The sequence below is a fragment of the Erpetoichthys calabaricus genome, chromosome 17 (assembly GCF_900747795.2).
Source record: "Erpetoichthys calabaricus chromosome 17, fErpCal1.3, whole genome shotgun sequence".
Lineage (NCBI taxonomy): Eukaryota > Metazoa > Chordata > Cladistia > Polypteriformes > Polypteridae > Erpetoichthys > Erpetoichthys calabaricus.
In genome coordinates, this window is record NC_041410.2 from 52,947,974 (window position 1) to 52,968,900 (window position 20,927).

General features: G+C 38.4%; 1 protein-coding gene across 2 annotated transcripts in view; it reads left to right on the forward strand.

Moving 5' to 3' along the window:
- The window catches only part of tln2b (talin 2b), a 316,938-nt gene that overhangs the window by 83,882 nt on the left and 212,129 nt on the right, over window positions 1–20,927 (forward strand). For both annotated transcript variants that reach the window (XM_028823593.2, XM_051920301.1), the window contains 7 exons: window positions 1,570–1,750; window positions 3,305–3,418; window positions 3,747–3,855; window positions 4,091–4,299; window positions 9,405–9,503; window positions 9,712–9,879; window positions 14,903–15,197. In XM_028823593.2, coding sequence (XP_028679426.2) covers window positions 1,570–1,750; window positions 3,305–3,418; window positions 3,747–3,855; window positions 4,091–4,299; window positions 9,405–9,503; window positions 9,712–9,879; window positions 14,903–15,197 — 1,175 coding nt within the window. The remainder of the gene's footprint in view (window positions 1–1,569; window positions 1,751–3,304; window positions 3,419–3,746; window positions 3,856–4,090; window positions 4,300–9,404; window positions 9,504–9,711; window positions 9,880–14,902; window positions 15,198–20,927) is intronic.

Consider the following 20,927-nt stretch of genomic DNA (forward strand, 5'->3'; position numbering starts at 1 on the left):
GTTTATCCAGTCCAGAGTTGATAGGAGCTTGAAGCAAATTGGGAGCCAGTTCTGGATGGAGAGCAGTTTGTTTATGGTAAGAGGAAATTCTGTAGTGTTATCAACTACAGTCAGTGTGTTTACATGCACACACATAATCAGGTTAAGGTGAATAACCTGATAAAGGTAGATTCCTAGTTTTTTAATAATTCACGTTTTCATGCGCAAGTAATGTTTTGGAGTTCTCCTTTGGCTAAATGCTTCAACATCATTAAACTGCACAAAAAAAGAAAGAGTTAAATGTTGTCATCGACCAACGTGAATCCGAAATGAAATGTTACCCCCATGATCATTTTCTTGTTTTTTTATTAATATTTAGTCAAATTTATGCTTTGTTTGTAAGTTTCTATTACCGGACTGCACACAGCACGCTCTTTCTTGCTTGGCAGTGTGATTGAGCCCTGCAAAGACCCAGTATGTGTACTTCTTGCCTTACACCCAGTGCTGCTGGAATAATAATAACGCAAGTATTTTTTCTTCAGTAAGATGCATTGGGTCACTTATTACTTTAGTAATAAGTAATCTTACTACTTAACGCACATTACTTTTAATGTGTTACCCTACTGCTCTCGAGATTGTGTTGCTGAGTTTAGTACTGCACATACAGTTCATCAATACAAATGTAGTGATTTCTGAAATATTAAGACAAATTATTGTAGCCAGGAGAAGGAATATTGCGATTGCCCGAACATTTGCTTCTAGAAGTGTATTTTGTAGACGCTTCTACCTGCGGCTGCTGAAAGGATGTGTGAAGCAAATAACATGCGCAGGCAGACAGAGTGCAATGGACATGTGCAGAGTACAAAATCCTTAGAAGTAACCTGGGTAGGGGTTTACATGGCCACATAATTGGGTTATTCGCAGAGAAATCTATCTCAGCTACTCAGATTTCTTAGAAATCAATAACAATTTCTTTAATCAGAATAAGGGTTTACATGGCATTTTAGAAATTGGGTTTCTGAAGCGCATGCAAATGTGTTAAGTAATAGCCCAAAGCCAATGATTCCCTAATGTTGCTGAGAGAGAGGCCGGTGACACCTTCAACTTGTAAAGATTTATGCAATAAATGCATTCTTCATGTAATGTATACAAAGAACACTTCCAAGCCATTTCTCTGGTTCATTCATCTTTACTTGTGCATACTGGTGTAGCACTCTGCTTTTAAATGAAGATAGTTGTTTTTCTGTCTTGCTCAAGATTATAACTTTGTGATGGTATATAGTTTATTTGCATTAACAGAAGGTATGCAAAGTGAAAATAAAAGGTGTATTTTTACATTATAACTTGTGTAGTGGTTGCCTTTTCAGTTCTTATCTGATCCAAATAAATGCATCTGTTGTGAGGTGTACATCATGTAGTAATAAGGGGGATAAAATAAGGTCGACTTTGATGTTTTGTTTTTTTAAATCAGTGCTGTAGTTAACAAGTCAAACCAACACAAAGTTTGCCTGCATAATGTACAGCTTACTTGTTTCATATTCATTTGAAAATCGTCTGAGCTCCAGTTGCTGTTTGTTCCTCTTTTTATAGGTCTACGATTTTGCAGCAGCAGTTTAATCGTGTGGGCCAAATAGAACATGGATGTGTGGCATTACCAGCTGTCATGCGTTCAGGATCTGCCGGGCCTGAGACCTTTAACATAGGCAGTATGCCCTCCCCACAGCAGCATATTATGACTGGGCAGATGCATCTTGGACACATGCCTCCACTGGTAAGGAAAAATAGTGTATAGAATATTCATCAGTTACATAATAGATGGAGATTCTCATTTCAAGACATCATCTCTTTGCACCAAGCTGTATGCCAGTGTTTTTTCAAAACCTGTCCCTTTAAGGAAGTTTGCAAATAAAGTCCTTCATTGCACCAGCTGCTTTTTCAAACATCTGCAGGCAATGTCCGACTTCATGTATGGACGCCTGATCTTTTGTCTTTTCATTAGTTCCCACTGCCCCTTTCTTTCAAGTGTTGTTTTCACTTTTACAATAGGCCAGTTTTACAGAATCTTGATTATATTCATGGCAGCTCTTTCTAAAGAAATTAAATTCAGGTCTGGCACATCTGCATAGATAAAGGAATCAAGAACTGCAGCTCGTGGGTGTCTTTTGGGTGTTGCGTAATGCCATCCATTCTTCTTTGTGCAACAAAGACTGTAGAAACATGGCTAAACATTCTATGGTCACACTTAGTTTGTTCACAATGAGTTAGAGGCATACATTTTTGTTTAGGTTATTTTTTCTTGTAATAAATCTGAAGCATGAATTGCAGCTATTAAGCAGAATTGGTATTTCATATATATATAATATATATGAACTTTGAAGACAATTTTCATCTTTTAACTTTTTTTTTCTCATAAGGTTGAAAGTTTTAGCATTAAGATTAGACTGTTGTGATGCCCCTTGCGTGAATGATAAATCTATATAAACCGATACAGTACTGTATATATAAAGTAGAATGTATGTCTGTCTGCCTCTATGCTCCCTATATAATTCTACACCCTTTGACCAATTTAGAGCACATTTTGCATAGTTGCTTCCTAAGACCATACAGACAAGACAGACTACTTTGGAACTTAAAATTTGACCCGTGTTGGTCCCAGTGTTTTTTTTCCCCCTATGTGCTACACTTTTCACACTAGTGCCACCTGCTGACTCAAAGCAAATGAAACATACTTGCCAGACTAGCAGAGAAAATAACCAGAGCTTAACATTACTTACTTGGACAATGCCGTTTGCTGCTTCTGTCTACTGTAATATAAAAAGGAGCTTTGTGCATTTTTGCAGGGGGGTGTTGAGTAAGGTTTGATGGAGAGTGGAAGCGCAGCGCAACACAATGGAAAATCAAAGGGTTGTTGTTTAATTCCCGGTTTGTCGGGTTTTCTCCATAATTTAAGCACTTTAGACTGTCCACTTTGAAATAAGAGGACGAGTCAGACATGACAACTTCATGCTTAGAACCCTTGCAAGGAGTTCCTGCAAATTGTAGACTCAAGAGAGCAGAGACATTGATAGATAGGCAGTGTGGATGGCAGATGGGACAGATGACGATAATAACAGGGTTGCCATTTAAAAAACAAAAAAAAAAACTTTTTCTTGCCTTAACCCATTCTACTAATATATTCAGGCAGATACGATAAAACAATTTTCCAGTTATATTAGTATTCTTCACTTTCAAACACAAGTACAGACTTGAAACTATCTTATGATACTTTGCTGTATTCTTTACATGAAATGTGATAATTTATTTGTTGAACTTCATTTTTTAACAGAGTTCAGCACAACAGGCACTAATGGGAACTATAAACTCAAGTATGCAAGCAGTCCAGCAAGCCCAGGCTGACCTCAGTGAAGTGGACAACCTCCCTCCCTTAGGACAGGACATGGTGAGAACTGTGACACTAATTTTAGAGATTCTTTAAACAAATGTATTGTTTTTAGTATACAATTTATGAAGAGTACTGGTGACCAGTAATGTTCAATATTTAATTGGCTAACATTCCAGGTTGTCTTATTTGTGTTGATAATATAAGCATAGTTATGGCTGTTAGAAACTTTAGGTTTCACTTTGCTGGCATCAGGGTCTTAGAAAACATAGATATTGTTACAATTTGCTGTGTAGATATGCCATTTTTAGGCTCCCTTTGCTTTATACAAATGATTGTTATGATAACCCAGTCCACTATATTTATTTTTTTTCTTCTCCTTCAACAGGCTTCAAGAGTTTGGATACAGAATAAAGTTGATGAGTCAAAACATGAAATCCATTCTCAGGTTGATGCAATCACAGCAGGAACTGCTTCTGTTGTCAACCTTACTGCTGGTGAGTTTCAAAGAACAAGGTAATCATTTCACCTTCCCTACCCACACCTATCGAGCCATCCACACAAGGTCAAATCGTTTATGAAGGGGTTTACATCATTTCAAATACTATCATTTTATGAACAATAATTGTTTGCATAAGAAATACCAATATTTTGTAACTCACTCTGAAATATGTTTGAAATCCTAAGCTTTTCAAATGCTAAGCAGATTTAATATGTTGTTTCTGACTTTAGGTGATCCTGCTGACACCGACTACACTGCAGTGGGCTGTGCAATTACTACTATTTCTTCTAATTTAACGGAAATGTCTAAGGGGGTAAAACTCCTAGCTGCATTTATGGACGATGATGTAGGCAGTGGGCAAGATTTAATGAAAGCAGCACGGACTCTGGCTGGCGCTGTCTCTGACCTACTCAAAGCTGTGGAACCGACTTCTGGAGAGGTGAGACGATTCATTTGCATGTCTCTCTGTATGTAATAAACTTTAAAAACTCGGTGAATGTCTACTTTTTAAATTGTGTGTAAAATTATGTTTGTATTCAAAAAACATTTTTCTTTCTAAATAAAGTCTTAACAACTATTCCATTAAGTAGTTTACTGTTAATCCATAACAAGGAAGGTAAACAAATTAGGAAGGCTAACGATTAACCATTGTTGAATTAAATTTAAACCAAGTAATTTGATCAGTTGTACAATTTATACTTCCACTAGGGAATATATTTGCCTTGCAGCATTTCAGCATCAAGTATAGATTTACTTTGACGTGTGTTGTTAATGTGTTGATCATCAAAATTTGGCAAATTGATTTCTAGTGAATTTGCTGTGTTCACCGAATATATTCCTAGAACTTTGACTCGTGGCCAGCTTGCAATGAAAATTTTTTCCCAGCTTCCCATGATGCTTTGGGAATCCAGAGTGGCATCATAACCCAATCGGTACTCCAGCCTGATTTGCACCCTGAACAAAAAAATAAATAAATAAAACTTCTAGTATTTTCATTTGAAGGGTACATTAGCTGACCATAATGAGAATAATATGAGTACTGCCACCAGATATATAACACTGATCCCTGTGGCCTCACTTGCAGCTCTGCATGGCTAATTGGTGTACATAATTAACCATGTGCCGCAGCTCAAAACAAAGCTTTTAAGGAGCCCTCCCTCATCTCAGTCAGAAAACTCCGGAGACCCACTGAAATATATAATAATAATGAATGATGTATTACTATTTAGAATGTTGTTTTTTTCTTCTTGATAGAAGAAAAAAGTGTGAAGTATCTGCACAGATACATGGGAAACAAAAAAAGACGTTCAAGCTGACCCATAGCCATGACTTCAAACAATGGAATGAGCCAGTCTCACACTGCCACTTCAAGAATGAAACTCTGTGAGCGCAGTGATTTTTATTTTATTTACTTATTTATACATTGTGGCTGCTTGTTGTATATTTTTTGCGGTATTCATTTTGTCTGCGTCTTTTGTTGTTTGAGGCACTGTGGTGGAGTGGTGAGCACTGCTGTCTCACAGCTCAGGTCACATTTTTGGCCACAGTATTCAGTCCAGCATATCTGATAGATGCTTCCCTAGCTATCAGGGATGCTCAAAAAGACCATTGTACCGTTATAATCCACTCAAAGCTAGTTTAGCTTATCCGTCCCCTTTGACTTTAATGTATTTTGCAGCAATCGGTGACATTCCCGAACACTTCTGTGATTTTGCCAAAGTCCAGATAAAGTAAACTCCATGCTATTTTTAATACAAATAGGAACATGAGGGCAGTATTTAAGTCACATTTAAGATCATTTTACATCTGAGAGTAGAATATTAACCTTTATTGAAAAAGACACTATTATCTGCATTTTAAGCAAGAAGTTGTAGAAGTACATTGCAAACAGTATAATGACTGTGTTGAAATACAAAAGAAACTAATGTAACACAAAAAATACTACCATACCCAAAACAAGTGCCCCTATGCTTGGCCAATTGGCAGAATTAGCAAGGAAATCACACAGAGCGTGTGTACAATGGGGAGAAGAGGCATGTTGGTAATCAGCGTGGTTGACAACCATGGACTTTGTCAGTTAGTCAATTACTTTTCATCTACACACTTTTATTTGCTACATGTAATTATTTTAGTCAGCACAAAGAAAAAAATAAAATAAAATGGGAAATGCTGTACATATTAAGGGGTATTGCAGTCATATAACTTCGCCTCCAGCCTAGAGGATGAGCATTGTAACATGTAGCACTGAAAAGGAAGTTTAATTAAAAAGGCTGCAAGTTTGATATTTGATAGTCCCAGTGTTAATAAATAACAGATGAACAGACCAAATACCTCACATGTTAATGATGATCCCCCTGAGGGTGGAAACTATTTTTGAGAGTAAAAACCTTTTCTGAATCTCCTAGTCTGTGTTATGATGCTGAGGTGCTACGTAGTAGATTATAAAGCTGAGAAAAAATTATAAGTGTGTATATTAGTCTTGTAATTATTACAGCAACATTTGGAATAGAGTGGTAATTGACTGTAGGGAAAGTTTCATGTTTATACACATGTCACCATCCTCTTAATGGCTTTTCTGTGTCTTTTTTTGTTGTGTTATTATATCACACAAAGAGCTCAATGAGTGTTTATACATTTTCTTTCCACAACTGTTGAGTTCCTGGGTTTAAAATTTATTTTTTTTTGTCTTACTACTCTCCCACACAATTTAAATATACCAAAAATTGTCTTCCTTTTTGCTCTTGAAAATAACACATCAGGTGTCAGATATAAAAAGTGACTGTCATAGTACAGGTGCAGTCAGTGGTGCAGCACATAAAACCAAGACTTGTGTATAAGTATTTCATCATGAAACATTAGACGTTAGGCTGCTATAAGCTTGCACTAACGCAAAACTAGCAAGTTTACATTAAAAAAAGCATTGTAATTATTTGTAGAACTGACAATATAAATGACACACATGTACTGTACATTATATACATCTGTATTTGTAATATGCTCACTGTTTTTCAGTCATTTACACTTTGACATTGCCATGTGTGTCAACTTTCTAAAAAACATAGTCATTTTTAAAAAATGTATAAAAAATGACAAGACTTTCCACTTAATTATCTGTAGGACCTCTTCAAGAAGTGACACCATTGAGAAGTGCAGAGATTTTACAATCATTGATGAGATAATGATATCAGATAATGATTGACATAATCAAATGGAATGGTGCTAAAGGGACACCTCCCTTTTGTATGAAATGTTACCCTTTATCTGGGTTCTTTTTCATTTGGTAAAAAGTGATGTGGAAGTCCATTCCTGACTTCCTTACTCAAAGAAAATTGCAAGATGAAATGGGAAAGCCAGTTTGCAACAGCCCATTGTGCCATGCAACTGTTCCCTTCAAGATGCTTTAAAAAACCAAGACAGCTATCTGTTTTGATTGCTTAGAAATACAACAATAATTCTTAGAAGGAAGGCACATTTTGGTTGTTAAGACTTCATATGTGATAATTAGTGGTAAAATAAAATTACACAATTGTAATAATTATGTATGTCTCTTAAAGACCTCAACCCCCACACCCAACGTGGTAATATTTACATATTGGAGATTCCACAAAATGAATAGCTATCTTTATCAGCAGTTTAACTGTCATTTTCTGGGTGTACTTATATTAGCCAGTTACCCCCAAATGCAAATGCCTCCAAGGATATCTGAGCAGGGTACCTCCCAGGTACTGACTAGCTGGCTGAGTTTGTGTGCATTGCATTTAGAAATGTTATTCATGCACAGATATCTGTTTCTGATTTTTTTTTTTTTTTTTTGTTCCCCACCACAAGTCAAAATGAAGTGGCATAATGCTATTATGATCATTTCTATAGTTCACACTGTTCTAAAATACTTCTGAATTGTTGGCAATCTTCCTAGCAAGTTAAATATCAATTAATAACCTGCAAAGAATTTAAAAACAGTGTTCAATTTATAGAGCGCCTTCAGAAAGTATTCAGACCCCTTCACATTTTTCACATTTTGCAATGTTGCAGCCTTGTGGTAAAATCATTTAAATTCATTTTTCCCCACATCAAGCAAATGATAATGCAAAAAGAGGATTTCAGGAAATTTTGCAGATTTATTAAAAATAAAAAACTGAAATATAACTTTGTAATCCTGCTCCAGTTCGGGGCAGTTTCAGAGAAATGGAGAATCTTCAGGCAGCCAGAGTTCCTTCTGGACCTTTCTCCTGACTTTTTTTTGCATAATACACACTTCTGTCAAAGGGGCCAGAGTCTACTTTTTGTGGCCTGGCTTTCTGTTGTGGCTTTTTACTTGTCTCTTTTTGGTTATCTGGTTTTTAGAGAAGATGTTAAGAAATGCTCTAATCTTGAGGTGTAACACTTAATGAGATGTATGTTTAGTTGAACTTAGAAATCACTGTGCTAAAGGACACTGGATTGTATGTCTTTGAAATTGTGGAAATGCAGGAAAACTTGTGGCCACTAGGGGGAGCCTTAGTTTTATAACACCAGGACTCCATTTTGTAATCCAGAACACCAGACATACTTCAGAAGTTGTTTAGGACTGGTTAGAAGCTTCTCCTGGCCATATTTTCATTGAGACTGGAGGTGAGTGTTGAACAAGAACTCATCTTGCCGGGGTTGAGTAAAGACCAAAGGAGAAGGAATGTGCCCAGAGACGCTGGACCAGGAGCATGATTGTGTGCTGTGGATTTGTAAACCGACATTGTAGCCAGAAATTATTACTTGTGTAGGTAGACCCAGGAAGTTTAGGCCTTATATGTTCTTTTGTACTTTTCTTGTGGTAATAAATATTTTCCTATTTTATAAAAACCTTTTTGTTTTCACTTTGGCTTCCTAAATCTTTTGTAGGGTCCAAGGATAGCCCGTACTGCTTTTGCAGATCTTTGACTGAAAAGAAGGTTAATTGTTCCACGTCAAATAAAAACACCAATATCATTTCTCAAACAAACAAAAATGTTTGTTGCATGAAGAAAATAACTTTGCAGGAGATTTCTCTGCTCGTTTTGGTATTCAAATAATTACGTAATCTCGTTGAATAGAGGGCCTTAAGGTGACCTGAACATAAAACACTTGCAAAAAAAAGGCTTGAAATTAGAATTGGACAATTCGGATATAAAGCGCTGGATAACCATCTCATCTGTTCTCATTAATCAAAATAGATTTGCTGACCTCAAATTTTCTGTCAGATCCTCAGACTTCTTATGCAGAAAGAAGGGTTGATGCAGTTGAAATGAACTGTGAAGCATGTGAGATTAGCTCATCTAAAGATGTATATGTGTATCACACTTTCAATATTAATAATCGACACAGAAATACCTAACCTCCTTTCTATTTATATTCATTAGTCATTGCAATAGGAAAGAATGTGTGTCTGTTCTCTATAGATAGCAGTAAAGATTTCACTATTGTAACATTTTTCCTTGTAAGCATTTTTCTCTTAGCTAATTACAACCCAAGGAGTAGCCACCTATGTTGAAAATATGTATTTATTTGAATTAATGTTTCCCTTTTTTTCAGCCTCGACAGACTGTGTTGACAGCAGCTGGAAGCATTGGGCAGGCTAGTGGGGATCTGCTGAAACAAATCGGTGAGAATGAGACTGATGAACGATTTCAGGTGAGCCCTTTCTTGCTTAACTGGGTTTCATTTGTCTCGTGTATTTAGTAAGTTCCATTGTCATTTATATATTTGTTAATTGTTTTCTTCTAAGTCATTCTTTTCACACTTTTTGTAATTTGATGTGACTCTGTTTTGATTTGATTAAATTCTGTTCAGAATGATGGATGGTTATATTTAATACTGTCTCTTTACTTCTTTTTTCAAGGATATTCTGATGAACTTAGCAAAAGCAGTAGCTAATGCTGCAGCAATGTTGGTCCTCAAAGCCAAGAATGTTGCTCAGGTGGCTGAAGACACAGTTTTACAGAATCGTGTGATTGCTGCTGCCACACAGTGTGCCCTCTCAACATCGCAGCTTGTTGCTTGTGCTAAGGTTAGAGGAGTCTGCTGCTAGATTCTGTTTCAAACATTCGTTTTGTGCTGATCACTAGTAATATTAACTGTGCTTTTCCAAGTAGATTTTGCACATTATAGTTACAAAAAAACATTTTGTTAGTAAAGAGAAATACATCCTCAGCTCTATGTGTTAATATTTGTTTTTCTTGTTCAAAGCATTTATCAACATAAAAAAATTAACTTTTACCCCGGCTTTGTCACCACCACTAGACTTTCAGTGCTAGGATAAAACCATGCTGTTTATCATCACAGAGAAAATGTCTTTAATGTTAATAATCATGAGACCATCTAAAGACTCAAAGTTCCAGTTCAGATATTTGCTCTGTGGAATAAGACCAACTGCGATCTCACAATTTTTGAGTTACCAAGTTGTGCTCAAAAGCAGGTCCATAAAAGCTTTCAGCAAGAGGAGGATCTCCTCCACTGTCACATGCAGGCCTCTCGAGGCTATGTCACATTATGCCACTTTTCCAGCGATATTTATTTGTAGCCTTTATTTACATAATCTTAATGAGATGGAGGCAATTGGTCATGCACTCCGGTGAAGCCAGTCCACGGTAACATATTCTGTCAAGAGTTTCAAACCAGTCATTCGTGACATGTCTCACTTCGCCATCACTCATAATGAGTTTTCCTCAAATGCAAAAAATTCTGCATATAACACCGTGAGCAAGTTACTGGAGGACATGTTCATAGTGACTCATTATCATGCAAGAAAGAACTACTTGTCTTAAGGCCATGTCACATTAGATGACTTTTCCAGTGATTTTTAGTCACAGCCTTTATTTACATAATCTTAATGAGTTGGAGGACAGTCTACTTTGTAATCTATACTGTGAAGGGTTCAAACGAATCACTTGTGGCATCTCTCATCTCATCATCACTCATAAATAGTTTTCTTCAAATGCAGAAGGTGATCATTTAGTACTGTGAGCAGTTTACTTGAGGACACTGTAGTTCCTGGTGACTCACTATCATACAAAAAAAAAAAAACTACTTGACGTAAGGCCAAGTCACATTAGACTTCATTAGCGATTTTCCAGTCATCGCATTGCATAATTGTAGTGACTCAAAGGCAGTCAGTGGTACACTCCAGTTAGGGCAAGTTTTATGATGTGACATGCACAGTGACTCTCTCCAGTTAGTCTAATCAAACATGTTTGATTATGTCATCAGTCGTAGGGGTGTTCTCTGTGTGAGTGAGAGCTGACAACCAATAAATGCTCATCCCAAAATTCAATCAATATAATGCAGCGACAAAGGAAGAAGGATTGCATGTGATTTGAACCTCACAAAATGAACACGAGGATCATCTATCTGATGTCTCAGGTTTTACATACCATAGTTGAATGGAAAAAACAAAGAAAAAAAAGCCTGAGATTGCAGCTGAACTCGCTGTGCCTGTTAACCCTCTGTACAACATAGTCTCGGGCAGGCAGCTTGATGTGGGCTGTCACAAAAAGGGGGTGAGCACGACTGTGCTGGAAGTCTGACACTCAGTTGGTGAATGTGATATGGCCAGCAATTTTCTGTTGTTTAAATTGACATGGTCCAGTGATGAGATCAGCAAGTAGTTGTCAAATCTGACATGTCTCCACAACTATAAGTCACGTAACTTAGCTTTGGCTTAAGCTGCTGCTGCAAGCAGTGTGCCTCCTATTGATGTCAGCTGAGCTCTCAGTCAGGCACCATAAGAAGATGAGTGCACAACACACAATTTCAGTCACATCGGGTCACTTGTGTGAATTTTCATTAAAGTAAGAGTCTTGTTTGGAATAATGTGTTCTGTATTTCTATTTTATGTTCGTTGTATTCAAAGCTGGCCCATCCATATAGGCAAATTAAGTGATGGCCTAGAGCAGCACATGGTCATGAATGGCCCAATGTGTGATTTTAAACTATTACATGACCTGTTTAGGACTTGATGGCGGAGCATGTCATCATTTCAAATGGATGTGAAATGTGCCAGTCCCAGCTCCTGACTCTATGGCACCAGCACTAATTCTGATCAGTGGAGAGAAATTAAAATTTAAGAAAATTAAATAAATGAAGGAGAGAATTGATCTGGTGCTGCCTGTTAATATTGACCCATCATTAAAATGTTCAAAATGTTGCATGGCTCAAGCTGTCCAGTGTGTCCTACTGTATACCTCATTTACTAAGTGCTTAAAATGGAAGTGCCAGAGTACAACAGTGTTTTTACCCTGTTAGTTTATGAGCAGATATTAGATTACATAAAGGTTTTGTTTGCACTTACCTATTGATTGTAATGTTCCAAATTCAAAGGGTAAGCATCATCCTTTTTTGACTAGAGCAGCAGAATGGAATTTGCCGGCCCTGCTCGATTACATCCTGAAGAGTGTTAAATTATCTGGTGATTCTAAATCAGTGGTTCTTAACCTGGGTTCGATCGAACCTTAGGGGTTCGGTGAGTCAGTCTCAGGGGTTCGGCGCCGGGAGGTCAAGACATGCACCCGACTCATATGATTCGTATGACACGCCCCGCTTGGTCATCATTAGCTGTAGGTAATTACGCTACATTGTTCGGCCAATCGGTGCTGCAGGGAATTTGGTGCACTCAGTAGTCGACTTGTGACTGCCGTGATAGTATGTCGTGAGATTTCTTTCTTAATATTTTATTCCATACTAACTATGTCGAACAAAAAAAGAAAGTGGTTGGACGAATATGTACAACATGGATTCACATATATAACAGAACGTGATGGGAGTCAGCGTCCTATCTGCATGATTTGTAATGCCAAGTTAAGCAATTCTAGTCTAGTACCGGCAAAACTAAAAGAACACTTCCTTAACCTACATGGAGATGGGGAATACAAGAACACAACGCTTGCTGAATTCAAGATAAAGAGAGCCAGATTTGATGAAAAGGCCACTCTGCCTGCTCTCGGTTTTGTACCCATCAACAAACCGATCCTAACAGCATCGTACGAAGTTGCTTACCTGATCGCAAAGCAGGGCAAACCACACACCATTGGTGAAACACTCATAAAACCAGCTGTGTTGAAGATGGCAAATCTGATGCTGGGAAAAGCAGCCGAAGTTAAATTATCACAAATTCCTCTTTCAAATGACACCATCAATGAAAGAATAGAGGATATGAGCAAAGACATCTTAGCTCAAGTAGTTGCAGATCTAATTTCAAGCCCGACAAAATTCAGCCTCCAACTCGACGAGACCACAGATGTTTCTAATCTAAGTCAACTTGCTGTATTTGTGCGCTATGTGAAAGATGACATGATAAAGGAAGATTTTTTATTTTGTAAGCCTCTTACAACAACAACTAAGGCAGCCGATGTGAAGAAACTTGTGGATGACTTCTTCAGAGGCAACAATCTTTCGTGGGATATGGTTTCTGCAGTTTGTACGGACGGAGCTCCAGTCATGTTGGGAAGAAAGTCTGGTTTTGGTGCGCTAGGCGCTGGCAACAAAAACCTTGCCTCCAGAAATGGCGGAAGTATTAAAAATTGTAGTTGAATGTGTGAACTATGTGCGAAATTGTGCGATAAGGCACCGCATTTTCAGTGAGCTGTGTAAAGAAATGGGTTCTGAATTTGAGGTACTTCTGTACCATTCTAACGTTCGGTGGTTATCCAGGGGACGGGTGCTGAATCGTGTTTTTGCTATGCGTGTGGAATTAACTCAGTTTTTACGAGAGCACCAACATCGTCATGCAGATTGTTTTAAAAATTCTAGGTTCATTCTCATTTTAGCGTACATGGCCGATATATTCGCAGCTCTTAATCATCTCAATCAGCAGATGCAGGGTGGGGGAGTCAACATCATCGAAGTGGAAGAAAACCTGAAGGCTTTTCAAAAAAAGCTGCCGCTATGGAAACGACGAACAAAGAATGATAACTTCGCAAACTTTCCCCTGCTGGACGACTGTGTAAGTAAGATCGAAGATGTGTCTGGAATCGGAGATATTTCTGTAACTAAGGAACTGCAGCAAGCAGTTGCCACGCACTTAGATGAGCTTGCAAAGTCTCTCGATGGATACTTCCCTACAAGAGAGTCATATCCAGCATTGGTGAGACAGCCGTTTACGTTTGACATTGAGACAGCAGATGTCAAAGATGAATACCTCGACGAAATCATTGAAATTCAGCAGAGCCAGATTCAACAGCAACTCTTCAGAACAACAACGCTCTCATCGTTTTTGTGTCGACAAATGGTAAGTTATCCTACTATTGCTAGGAAAGCCCTGGAAATTTTTATACCGTTTGTTACAACATATCTTTGCGAGCAATCTTTTTCGAGGATGCTGGACATAAAAACAAAGAAAAGGAACAGACTTTGTTGTGAAAATGACATGAGAGTGGCAATTGCCAAGGTGAAGCCACGCATTTCTGAACTGGTCTCTCAAAGGCAACAGCAGAAGTCACACTGATTTGCAGTAAATATTCATTATTATTGTAGCCTGGTGAAAATTAGGTGATTTAAATAGTATAATACAATAAGTTTATTATTGGAATACATAAGTTTAAAAATTAAAATCATTTCAGTGTGGTAGTATTAAAAAAGGTTATGTCCTTGTGAAAAGGTATGTAATTTGTTGTGAATTCATGCATTATATTGGTTTTGTTCTTTAAACTCAGTGATGTTAATACACGATTCATTTTGTAAACCAGTAAAACATATACCTATGTCTTGAATTTGAAAAAAATCATATTTTATTTTTCAATAAAGAAGGGTTCGGTGAATGTGCATATGAAACTGGTAGGGTTCAGTACCTCCAACAAGATTAAGAACCACTGTTCTAAATCGTCCCCATGTAAGTCTTACACTCTCGAAAGTGGAATCGAACAAAGTTACTTTCAGTGATGTTCACCATATAAATGAAATGTAGACACTTCATAAGCATTAAAAGCAATCTTTTGGAGACCATTATTATTATTTATGCACTCACTGAATACTGTTCTGTATTTTCTCTCTCACACACTTTTACTAATATTAGCTTTAAATTGTTTCTTCTTCCGCAGGTGGTCAGTCCCACCATAAGTTCACCTGTATGCCAGGAACAGTTGATAGAAGCTGGGAAACTAGTGGACCGCTCAGTGGAGGGTTGTGTGAAAGCCTGCCAGTCTGCCACAGATGACGGAGAGCTGCTGAAGCAGGTGAGCGCTGCTGCCAGTGTCGTCAGCCAGGCTCTCAGTGACTTACTACAGCATGTGCGGCATTATGCCAGCCGAGGGGAACCTATTGGAAGATACGATCAAGCCACTGATACCATTATGACAGTGACGGAAAGCATCTTTAGCTCCATGGGAGATGCCGGTAAGTGCAAGCTTCATTATTTTGGTAACTTCTTTTAACATGGATGCTAATAAAGTAAGAGTGGATTGTATTTGTTAAAGGTTTTTCTTAACACAATAAAACATTGTAAGAGATAATCAGATCACCTACCACAGGCACCTAACACAAAAGGTAACAAATACATTTTTAGGTTCAGTTCTTAAAGGATGATTTTGGTATTTTTTAAGTCAAAAAAACTTCTTCACAATCTTGGTGTCCATTACTTTTCCACATGAATTTGCATTCTAAAGTAAAGCATTTTCTTATAAATTAAAAAAAATACCTTCCCTGCTTTTGTGCTTTATAATGGAGATAAATGACACTGGGGTCCAACATGAAAACAAGAGCCTTTAAACCAAACATCGACGTTACGTCCAGTTTGAAGCAGCAAAGGTTTTGATTGAAGATAGCATGCCTTACACGTTTTTGAGGCATACTTTTGACAACAAACATAAAATAGAATTAATACACTTTGTCACAGGTTCTTGGTTCAGTTTTCTTGAGGTAAAGATTCGTTTCTTGCTTGCTTATCTCCTTGCAGCCGGCATCGTGGGTGGGATTTTGACCAAACCCATCTGCCCATTTCACTAAATTTTGGAATCAGCAGGTTGCTTATTAGGCTAGTTGTGTCTCTGTGATTCTGTTTATTCAACTGTTATGCTCTGCTATGGCTTGTAACAACAAACAGTTGCACATTTAAATCATATGATTATTTTTTTCTGTTGTTATTTTAAAAACATAACAATAAATCTAATAAAACTGATCTGTTTACACTGCTTTGAATTTTTTTATAAAAACCTTAGATGTTTGGAAGAGCCAAGCCACCTGCACATCAATACCATCTCAGGGTAAGTTCACAGGGCCAATCAACACTCAGCTTTACTTTCTATTGGCATGTCATGGGCACACAATATAAAAAAAAGGGAAACAGATTAGGCCACCACAAAGCAATTATCCAATTCTATACTGCATTATTTTTCCCAAGGATATGCTAATAAAAGAATTGAGGACAGCATTTTTAAGCAAGTAAACTCACTGACACTCACTGATGCCAATCAATCCATAAACGCACAGGGAAAACATGGAGATCCTGGCGCTATGAGACAGGAATGACAGGTTTGCAGTACCACTTGGCATATAGTTAAGCATCGGTACTAAACTTACTAAATATTAATCTAATTCAAAGTAAATGTATGCCTATAAGTTGTTGTCACTTATTAGTGACACTTATTAGTGTGCGCTCAACTTTTAACATGCTAGACTACTGAAGCACAAGCATGCTTGCTGTAAGCAACAGAAGTAACAATACATTTCTGGAATAATGCTGTCCACATTTTACCCATAATAATGCTGGAATATTATCTGGCATAGCTAGTGATTACACTGTAGGTGTAAAAAGTACAAGAGAATTATGCTATTCACACCCACCAAACAAGAGCAGATTTTGAAGTACATATGCAATCAAAACAATATAACGTTAAGATTTTTTTTAGGCAAGGAAGGCAAAAGTTTCAAAGTTGAGGCATTGTGGACTTTAGCCCAGACACAAACAGACACGGACGCAGAATGTCCCAAAATACACACGTTTAATATTTCTGCAGTGTATACAGCACCTCACAATGCCCTTCTAGACAAACACTCAGTCACTTTCTTTGTCTTTCTTCTTCTTCTCTGTCGCCCTCACTCCTCCTCTCTCAAGCTCTGTCTTCTTCCTCCCGACTCCGGCTCGTCTACTGGAGTGAGGCGGCCCCTTTTATAATACCCCGGATGTGCTCCAGGTGCTTCATGATGATCTTCTGGCGGCACTTCCTGTTGTGGAGGAAGTGCCGCATGAGCATCCGGAAGCACTCCAGGTGTGCCTGGAATCTCTTCCAGATTTGACGAAAGTGCTACAGTCCAGGGCTCCATAATCCTCCGTGCTCCCCCTGGCGGTGGCCGCAAGCCCCAACAGAGTTGAGCTTTAAAGCTCTGATCCTGTGGCCCTGATGCAGACTAGGGCAGCTGCTCTCTCGTGGTACAGAAGAGGTATTGTCCCCCTCCCGGTCCTTCCAGACATCCCGACTGGGCAGGATCTCCAGCCATCCCCCACAGCATTTATACTCAGTAATCATGGCACTGGAGAGTGGCAACAAGTTGCATGTTGATTTGCACATGCAACATAGATTTCCACTGTACATGTAATAATAAGTATTTTATAATCCTATGAGTAAGAAACATGCACAGCAAAGCAGTTGTGTTTTTTTCTTGTTCTTCCTGATTTCTTGATTATATTTAGACCGATACAGAAATCAATAGAACTTTATTTGTCCTTGGGAAAAATGTGGCTTTTTACAGAAGCCCAGCTTACAGGGAAAACTTGGCAGTTGGTGGTAAGATTGGCACTCCAGCCACTGTCAAAAAAAAATACCTGCTGCACTCAGATCCCAATTCAGGTGGTTCGGTGTGTGGTAGTTGCACTTTCAGCGTATGCTCCCAACACATCAGAATGACTCAAAAGTAGGAAAATTAAAAAGAAAGAAGACTTCTCACTTGACAGTCCAGGTCCCAGGGAGGCTTTATGCAGATGTATTGCTGTTGCTATAAAGGACCCTCCAGTAGTGTTCTTAACACACTTCTGCTGAATGATTTGTTGGCTGAAAGTCCTCAGTGTCAGTGTGCCAGAGAGGGAGAGGATATGCAGCATTGTTCATAATGGCAGTAAGTTGTATTCATTCTCTCCTCCACTACTACTTCTGGGGGTCCACAGTGTGTTCCATAACTGAGCCTGCCCTTTTTAATTAGCTTGTTGATCTGGTGGGCTTCCCTTGAAGTGAAGTTACCAGCCCAACACAACCCACCACCACATAGATAATTTCACTGGCCGTCATAGAAGATGCGAAAAGTGTCACTATCCTCATTAAAGGGACACAGTCTCCAAAGAACATAAAAGAGCCTGCTCTGCCCTTTTTTATATAGTTCCTCTGTGTTTGGAGACCAGTCCAGCCTGTCATCGATGTGGACTCCCAAGTCCTCGTAAGTGCTCACCACCTCTACATCCACTCCCTGAGTGGTGACTGAACAAGATTGTTTGGACTGGACTCATTGGGATGTTTTTTAAAATGCTTGTGAAAATATTCATGAGCTGACTGACACTGTTACATCTTTATCAGCTTCTGTGAAGAGGGTTGCATTCCCAGCCAGACTATTGTTATTTACAACAATGGAAAGTCGTGCTTCACTGAAGAATTAAGGAATCTATATCAGGTAAAATAAAAAGCCTATAACACTGGTGAAAAGGATGCCTACAAACAGGCCAGGAATCAGCTAAACAATGCAATCCGATATGCTAAAGGGAAACACAAAAATAAACTGGAGTTTCAGTGTACAGTAGCTCCTGTATGGAGAAGCCCTCAGTCTGTTACATATTACAAAAAGACATCTCCCAGTGCTTACGTTAGACTCATCCCTCCCTGATAAACAAGGTACTGAGTATCTACAGTCCCTCTACTCCCCCAATTCTGAAGCGGTTTTGACACCAGCCATTTCCTCACAAAAGCCTCACCTTTCTTCTTCCTTTTCTATCAAGGAATTCGATCTCTGGAAGCTGTTCGCAACACAGAACTGCAAAACGTCAGCCTGTCCTGACTCTGTCTCACCTGCAACTATCAAACACTGTGCCATGCAGCTTGCTCCTCTCTTCACAGACATCTTCAATGAGTCTCTTGCGCAGTGTACCGTACCAGATTGTGTTAAATCTTCTATTGTTGTTCCTGTTCCCAAAAGTGATCAAATAAGCTGCCTCCAAGATTGCAGGCCTATTGCTCTTACATCAGTGCTAATGAAAATATTTGAACGGCTTGTTCTAATCCATGTGAAGTCTGTCACTACTACTGATCTTGAACCTCTTCTGTTTGCATATCGATCAAATAGATCAACATGGGCCTTTACTTTGTGCTGGAGCACCTGGACTGTAAAGGAACTTATGCCAGAATACTGTCAATAAACTTCAGTTCAGCATTTAACACCATTGTCTCTGAACTGTGGTTAACTAAAATTCTACAGGCTGAACTGAATCATTCATCTGTAAATAGATTTACACTTTCCTGACAAACCGAAGACAATACGTTTCTGTGGACTCCCACCCCTCAGACTGTCTCCCTGTTAGCACAAGGCTGTGTATTTTTGCCCCTCCTTTATTCCCTGCACACCAATGACTGTAGGTCCACTGATCCTTCAGTAAAAATCATTAAGTTCACTGATGACACTACCATTATTGGACTAATTACTAATGGTAACAAAACATCTTACATAAAGGAGGTGTCTCATCTTGTGTCTTGGTGTGCTACCAATAACCTGATCTTCAATACCACCAAGACTGTGGAAATGGTCAGTGACTTTCTCAAAAAGTAGTTACAACCTCTCCCACTATAAATTAATGTTTCTATAGTCAATAGGGTTGAATCCTTCAAATGTTGGGCACATCACGAACACTGTCAGCTGGGACATTAACACCACTTCCATTACAAAGAAGGCTCAGCAACAGTTGTACTTTTTATGCCAACTAAAGAAATGAATCCAGTCCTTGTTCAGTTTTACAAAGCGATAATAGCCATAATTGAAAGGGTAGCCACATTCTACACTGTTGTCTGGTCTGGTTCAGCAACAGCACACTCCAAAAAATAAATTCCAATGTGTTTTGAGGTCTGCTGAGAAATTAATTGACCATGCTCTTCCATTTGTTGCAGACCTGTATACATCTTGTATCACTGACCATGTCAAAGGGATTATTCCAGACACATCTCATCCAGGTCATTACTTGTTCCAAAAGCTCCTCTCTGGTAATGCTTCAGGTTAATTAAAACTAAAACTAACAGACACCTCAATACAACAATACAATATAATACAATAGTTAGTTTCCCAGAGCCATAGCCCTCTCAAACCGGTAATTTAACTTGTCTTCCTTGAATATTCATGCTTTCAGGTGAAAATAAGCCTTGTGGCTTATTTGATAGGCAAACTGAAGTGGGTCCTGGTAATCTACTACAAGAGGACTCATATAGTCCAGGACCAGCCTGTCAAAGATTTTCATGATATGAAACATAAGTGCCACTGTCTTTAGTTATTAGGTGAAGAGGTGCCTCCTATAGAACAGGAAAAATGCATGATGTTTTCCACAGCAGGGACATTTTTTTGGAGCCTTAGGAACAAAAACTGAACAAGTGACAGAGGACACTATTCATTTGTCCGCACAGGCATTAAGAACTTGAGGACTGTTTCTGTAGATTTTTCTGTGTGTAGCTTCCTCAGTTGTTTCCTTACTGACATTCAGAGGCGGACTCGTCACTGGCCATTCCAGTTGATGTGGTAGTAGTTGTTGATATACTAAGTATGGTGTGGAGAGACTGGCCATTAGAAGAATGTGGCAGTGGGAGGGAATATATATATATATATATATATATATACAGTACTGTGCAAAAGTTTTAGGCAGGTGTGAAAAAAAGCTGTAAACAAAGAATGCTTTCAGAAATATAAATAATAATTGTTTATTGTTATCAATTTACAAAATGCAAAGTGGGCGAACAAAAGAAAAATCTAAATCAAATCAATATTTGGTGTTACTACCTTTTGCCTTCAAACCAGCATCAATTCTTATAGGTACACTTGCACAAAGTCAGGGATTTTGTAGGATTCTAGTCAGGTGTATGATCAACCAATTATACCAGACAGGTGCTA